This window comes from Bombus affinis, chromosome 16 (genome assembly GCF_024516045.1).
Source record: "Bombus affinis isolate iyBomAffi1 chromosome 16, iyBomAffi1.2, whole genome shotgun sequence".
NCBI classification, from domain to species: Eukaryota; Metazoa; Arthropoda; class Insecta; order Hymenoptera; family Apidae; genus Bombus; species Bombus affinis.
Genome location: NC_066359.1, coordinates 5,260,091 through 5,267,428, shown reverse-complemented (window position 1 = coordinate 5,267,428; position 7,338 = coordinate 5,260,091). Strand labels below are relative to the sequence as shown.

At 35.9% G+C, this 7,338-nt stretch overlaps 1 protein-coding gene across 8 annotated transcripts; it reads left to right on the top strand.

The window, feature by feature from the left end:
• The first annotated feature begins 745 nt into the window (after positions 1-745).
• Positions 746-7,313, top strand: LOC126925733 (slit homolog 1 protein-like). Of its 8 annotated transcripts, none has more exons than XM_050741621.1 (5): positions 746-1,311; positions 1,666-2,087; positions 3,116-3,443; positions 3,578-4,180; positions 4,761-7,313. In XM_050741621.1, the coding sequence occupies exons 2-5, from the start codon at positions 1,699-1,701 to the stop codon at positions 6,294-6,296; spliced, it is 2,856 nt and encodes a 951-aa protein (XP_050597578.1). In that variant the 5' UTR covers positions 746-1,311; positions 1,666-1,698; the 3' UTR covers positions 6,297-7,313. The 8 variants fall into 8 exon arrangements, with proteins under 8 accessions (XP_050597578.1, XP_050597577.1, XP_050597574.1 ...); XM_050741620.1 differs by having other exon boundaries at positions 1,604-2,087; XM_050741617.1 differs by having other exon boundaries at positions 746-1,428.
• The last annotated feature ends 25 nt before the right edge of the window (positions 7,314-7,338 follow it).

Sequence of the window (7,338 nt, the reverse complement as noted above, 5' to 3'; positions counted from 1 at the left end):
GTTACTTTAAAATAAGCTTTATATAATTAACAGTTTTGTGTTACCATGCAATGAAAAATAACTGGCATCATTCGAGTGCTATTCAAGCATAGAAACACCTTGAAAACTCATGGTCCAGAAAAATATCTAATACTCTGTAATATTACTTTCAATTTTCTCTCAAATTATAATCTACTTGCGGCACAAAAGAATATAATGCATTAAATATTGGGCTATCTCTTAAGTGGTCCTTAAGTCATCCTTTATGTGGCTTTTCTGGAAGTCTGAAATTGTTTAAACGTTTAGCTTAAAGCTTAAGATTTAACACTTAAAGTTTCAAATTGGAATAGAAAACTTAATAGGAAAATGTAAAGAATTATAGAACAAAGAACATAGGAAAATTCATCATTGATCAATTGTTGACTGTAGTAATTTATACATTACATTAAGTATGCGCACTCTATTAATAATATATCTACAAAGCATAGTGGCCTTGAAGATGTCTTAATGTTTCCGTTAAGTTCTACATTAACTGACCTAGACCTCGCTGCTAATTTGATCGACAGAACCATGTTCACAAAGAAGCAGCTGCAGCTGCAGGTACGGATGCGTCATATTCTGGCAAGTGCATCATAGTGAACGTGAGTATTCCTACCAAACTAGAGCGGCGTATGCTAAAGATAAGTCTCGGATTGGTGTATGTACCTACAACCGGTGCGGGAAGCAAGGGCAACCTTGGCCTTAGAAGTTTATATAACGAGGAAGCGCGAGGATCACGAGCTCAGTTGCGTTGATTCGTTTCGATCCACCGATACGTCAACTCGACAATCTCTTTCGACAGTCACGCTTTCTTGATGCACAGCTGCTTGTAAACAACTTGGTCTCTTTTCAACTGTTCCGATGATAATCATCACTTAAATTATAGTTATTACATTGAACAGCTATTCCTTGGCAAAATTTCGAGTTTACAATTAGTGGTTTTAATTTAAATCTTAATTGTAATTGGAGATGATTGATCTCATTTCACAGCCAATATTTGGTTCTATATGCTACCTGGAAAACAGTCAACGATCAATCTATGAAGATTAATAGAAGTGATTTTAACAAAAATGAAATTGTTAATCATTCTGTCAGTTATGGTAATACTTTGTTATATTGGAAATTTCCAATGTTGAAAGAGGAGGGGATAAGCTGATCCGTGAAAAGTGCTTAGATCCGTGGACAATTCGAAAGATAATACGGAACGGAATAGTGTTTGTGGACCGTTGAAAGTGAAACGTAGAGGCGGCGGCGACGGGAGGAGCGCGGTCAGATCGTTTGAACGTGACCATGGTGAGTAGTGGCAAGTGGCGCTTCCGGTGTGCGGGGCAAAAATCTGCATTCGGTCCCTGGAAAGTGTAACACTGTACTTCCTGGTCTTGAACATAACCATCGTGTCGAAGTAAAACGGTAATATTACGAAGCTTGATAATTTTAACATTAACAAATTTTAAACTAGAAATGTTTGAAAATCGAAATAAATTGCTAATCCAGAATATTATTATCTTTAATAGAAATTGGACCTTCTTTGAGAGTAGAATGATGATTATTTTGTAAAGCCTATTTCCTGACGTACGAATCTTAGAAGTTGCAGTGCTATTTCTGGAGGACGACATTGAGACTCTACTGCGGAAAATATATGTTCAGGTGACGCGGCAAATCTAGAATTGGAAAAAGGCGATGCATCTGATTTTACTCTGGGCGTTGGTCGCCCTAATTGGCCAAGTGGAATGTAAATGCAGCCTAGCAAGGATTGTAAATGACGAAAGGTCGATCGCTTACGTTTGCACTCACGGCGACCTGGACGACCTTGACGAGATATCTAGTGATGCAGATTGGATAGAGTTTACGGTGTCAAGGTTCAGTCTTATCACCGACAATGCGTTCTGGCGGTTCAAAAACCTCCGCAGACTTTCTTTCTATAATTGTCACATCAATTTCATCAGTCCGGGTGCTTTTACTGGTTTAGATAGACTAGAATGGTTGATATTCCATGGTACCAAAATACACGTAGCTAGGACCGCCTGGTTCCGTCCTTTGGCAAACTTGCGCAGACTTATCCTGGATAGGTAATTTTTATTCTTAACGGTTACCTTGTAAGCAGAATAGCGTTAAACGATTTAGAATTATCTTATAAACTAATCAGAAATTATTCAAATCATAAAATATACAATGGCATACGAAAGCTTTCGTACACTTAACATAGAAATCTTTTATTTATGTATTGCGCGTGTTATATAAAACGTTTGAGATTTTATACTACCACTATAGCGAGATAAGAATGTCATGATTTCTTTGGCAAAATTTGAATCCGATCTGAAAATATATGAAGAAGTTGGCAAGATATTTGTTGAAAACTTATATTTAGCGAAAAATGAATATACGATACGAATAAGCAACTGAAGCATTTATAATAAGAATAAAAAATAGTCACACTGAATATTATGATTAATTATTAATATTATGGATGCTTGTCTAAAATGTTTAAATATTTTTTTGATCCTTGCAAAATGTACAGTACAGTATACAATACTTGTACTAAATGTCATGTAACTACCGTATAGATCTTCAGAATTGTTAAAAGTTTGACCAACACAATCATGATAATTGGGTGTCATTACAGTACTAATGAATATTCAATGTGTTTCATATAACACACGTAATATGCTTATAAAAGGAGTCAACAAATGTACGAATAATTCCCCGAGCCATTGTATGTATATGCTCTCTACATTGAAAAAGATGAAGTCGAATTTAAAGCAGAATGTTTGAAATTACCTCGGGATCTATTTTGATTATGCGAATCAAAATTGAAGTCGCCGCTAGGACAAAAACGGTACTGATTACATAAAAACAGCCCGGTGAACGATGATCTAGTTGTCAACAGGGAACATAATTGAAAACATGATGTCACGATCTAAAAAGATTTCCAAAATAAGCATCGTAGGCCGAGGTTATTTGCAAGAGACGTGGAAACGCGGCATTTCCTTCTTTGCGAAACGCCAGCGCTCTCACTGACTTCATTGTAAATCTGTTGTTACGTAAAAATGATAATAAACCTCGTAATCGTTACAAAGCACGTCGGGATTGTTTACAGATGCGATTTGGTGCACATAGAGCCCGATCTATTTCGCATGTTGCCCAGATTGGAAGTTCTTGGTCTGCGTGATAACGATCTCAACTGCTTACCGATCGATGAACTGTCTTATCTACTCATGCTCCGGACCGTACGAATCGATGGTAATCCCTGGCTCTGCGAATGTCGACGAAAACTTGATGAATATTTTCGATCTCGTTCTATCGTCCAGGAAATAGAATGTTTGAAGCAAGTTAACGACTGTAGGAAATATCAATGCATGACTCCCATTGGCTTCACTGTTCTTCCTTCTATTCTCACTACTCAACAATTACATGATTTTAATAGGGTAAGCACATGGTGGTCTATTAAATATAATACAAAAATTTCTCAAAAATGCATGCAAGTCCGCAATTTAATATTAAGCGTACTGTATGTAATTTCATTTTTTAATTTTCCTAATAATCTTGATCTTAATTACAGGATCGTACGATCATTCGTGGAAATGAATTTCAAACGAACGTATTCACTTCCCTGGACAGACTTCCAGATAAAACTACCTGGATAGAGATATCTGGTTTAAAGATAGACACGCTACCAAGGTACGCGTTCTTTAGATTTGGGAATAGTTTGAGGACCTTGGATTTGGTCGACTGTGGCATCACTACGATCGAAGATGGAGCTTTTGCAGGTTTGCATAAGCTGCAACGATTGTCCTTAGTCGGTAATTGGTTACCGGTTGTGAATGCCAATTGGTTTCGAGACCTCGTCAGTCTTCAACAATTAATTTTGGAGCGAAATGGCATAGAGCAGATTGAAAGAACCGCATTGTGGCACGTTGGAGATTCTTTGCGACATCTCGATATTCAAGATAACTTGCTTCGATGCATAACCACTCAGGAACTGGCTGCATTGACAAAGTTAGAGAGGCTAGACGCAATGAAAAATCCATGGCTTTGTACTTGCAGAAGAAATTTACAAAACTTCCTTACCCAGAGAAACGTAGGATTCGAAATTAATGCGGGCCGGTGTTATCAGAATGAGAATGAAATTCCAGATGGCAGAACTGGCTGGCACGAGCAACAGGTATTACGCTAATCATTTTTTCAACCTGCTTAATTTAAAATGCTTATCTCAGAAACCAAAGACCAGCATTCATTTAAAGTTTTTACAAAAAGGTCATTGAGAAAAAGTTAATTTTTGTCAAGTCTAAATGCAAGACAATAATCACTAAATCTTCAAAAGATTTTTCAAAAAATGCACCTGATAAAAAGTATCAACTTTTCAATGTTTTGGTTACGAATAACCATTATCAGCGATAAAAGGAATTTTATTTCATTTACCTTTACCTATTTTGATATCTGGTAACAGTAACCAAGTAAATTTTAATCACTTGCAATCGTTACTGGTAACCAAAGTTATTTGATCTATGATGTACTATAACTTTAATTTGAGTTATAACTAGACTGCACTTTTTTATGCATTTATATAAAACTTTAAGATGCAGAAATTATATAGGATTTCTCACAAGTAAAAATAACTTCTACAGAATTTTATTCCGTTACTTGCATCCACAAAAATATAAATGTGCATAAATAACCATAGTCTAATTATAAGATCATGATCTCTGGTCTGGTTAAAAATAATTATCCTCTTTTATGTGTAGACGATTCAAAATACTTCTTTTACCACTGGAAAAGTTCAATGGACTTCTTTCGAAAACAGTCTCAATCAAACGAACATTTCCGTAATTGGGCCACCTCCTCCGCCTTTTGTAACTCCTTCGCCACCGGAAATTCACATCGTTTCCTCTTCACCAACTATTTATACGGGTACTTGTAATCCAGAGAAAACCAGCAGCAATACAGTCTACACTTGTCGAGGCATTACATCAATCGAGGAACTAAATCTGATACCTTCAACAGCTCGCGAGATTCGAATTGTCTTATCGAACATCAAGAAGATTCCCGAAAACACTTTTGCGCGCTTTAACGGTTATTTATCAAGGTTAGAGCTTCGAGACTGTGGTATCGAAAGTATCAAGCCGCGCGCCTTTTCAAATCTTCGTAATTTGGAACACTTGTCCCTTCGAAGCAACCAACTAGAGTCCATAAATTGGGATATGGTCCAAGGTCTTCACAACCTAAGACATCTGGACGTATCTCACAACAATATATATAGAATTACGAACGATGTGTTCGATCATTTACCGTATCTTATTAGTTTGGACGTGTCTGATAACGCAATGAACTGCATCGGTATAGAGTATATAGCACATCAATTACACTACTTATCGTCTCTGGATGTTTCTAATAACCCTTGGAGTTGCCTATGTGGGACCAAATTGGCAGAATTTCTCGACTCACGAGGCATACAGTATAACAGAAGTTCACTCCTTTTGAAGGAAGATTGTTACGCTTCACCGGTACCGGAAGTTACTCATAGCCCCTCAATTTCAGTGACAACTAGCCCAACGGCTAAGAACGAAACTATGGAAGGAACCTGCATTATCATGGAAGATACAACAAAGATTCGATATCGATGTACGGGTGGTAATCTGTTGTTGTTGCAATCAATAAGGCAGGATGCAACATCGATTGAATTTTATGAGGGTCACCTACCTAGGCTACCTTCAGAGTCGCTCAGGAGATTTGTAAATCTACAAGAACTTGTTATTAGAAATTCTGAGTTAACCACTGTAGAGGAAGGCGCATTTAATGGTTTGAATAAATTAGAGAATTTGACGATACAGGACAATCCTCTGGAAATGATTGGATCTTCCTGGTTTGCATTCCCGAACTTGGGAAGATTAGATTTGCGTGGTAATTCCATCAAGTATATCGAATCTGGATCGTTCCGATATTTAAATAATTTAACATATTTAAATCTCGAGGGTAATGACTTAAGATGCATATTTACTAGTGACTTAAACGATATGCCTAATGTTTATGTCGTTGAATTTTCTGGGAATCCTCTGAAATGGAGGTGTAGAGTCGAATTGGAGCAATTCCTAGAGGCTCGAAAGATTAGGTTTATCAAAATCGAGAATTCCTGCGAGGGTAAGACGTTGGTGAGAAATCTTCTACTGGTAAATAAGACGGATGGATCGTTTGATTGTCCATCAGAGTGTTCGAAAGCTTCCATTAGTCGAAATTTGTTCGTTCTATTTATACTACCATCGTTGATAACACTAGCCTATTAAGTGATGTTAAATTCGATACCTAACTATGGTACAATGATATGTGTTCATTCATTGCAAAACGCATTTTGCACACCTGTTCGATTAATTAATACAGACTAAATGTTTATACGTGTTAACAGAGATTTCCTTTCTGGTGATAGTATTACTTTCGTCGGTGAATTCATTTTAAGGCACGTCGAGTTTGCAACTTCTGTTTGTAACTAGGCTGCGAATCGTGTATTTGTGCAAAATTTAAAGATGCAAAAATGCATAGAATTCGTACAATATATATGAATGTATGCAGTACCCAGAATAGAGCATTTCTTATGATTTCTAATAGGTAAAATGAATCTCCACTTAAGTTAAAACTTTTTAATTATGTTCACAAAAATATAAATTTGCATGAATATCTGCAGTCTATGTATAACGTATGATAGTTTTTGACGAGTTAAACTTCACATGAATTTTATATACGCATAACTCTTCAAATAATCATTTCCGCGCCCCAAAATCAATATTTTTGGATTCTACTTGTCAAAAATCATCGTATGTTATAAAACTAATTACAAATTCTGCGTATTACGAAACGAAGTTGAATCTAATTTTTATAATAATAAAGATACTTACACTGGAAGAGTGTTATGGAATTCTTGAACGCAGTGCTTGATAAGCATAACATACAAGGATGTAGTAATAATAGCTGCTAAGAGGGACCATCGAGGATCGAGAATATGGAATATATTACAACCTATAATTGCGTATATTTTTTTAATTTGCACTTTAACTAGTTATTTATTAGCGTTACGTGCCATATCGTATTTTATTAGGATATGAATATATTCTTGTAAAAACTTAGATTTTATTCTTTTTATAAATATCTACAGTTAAATATTTATCATGTTACGACTGTAAGTAATTTATGAGGACACGAACGAAAGCAGCTATGTACGAAAGATTAAACCAGCGACGAATTAACTAATTTATGCTTGAATAGTTGTAATTTGCAATTGCACAAATAAATAATTTATTGTAAGCTGATCTAACTTTTATTCTTCATCCATTA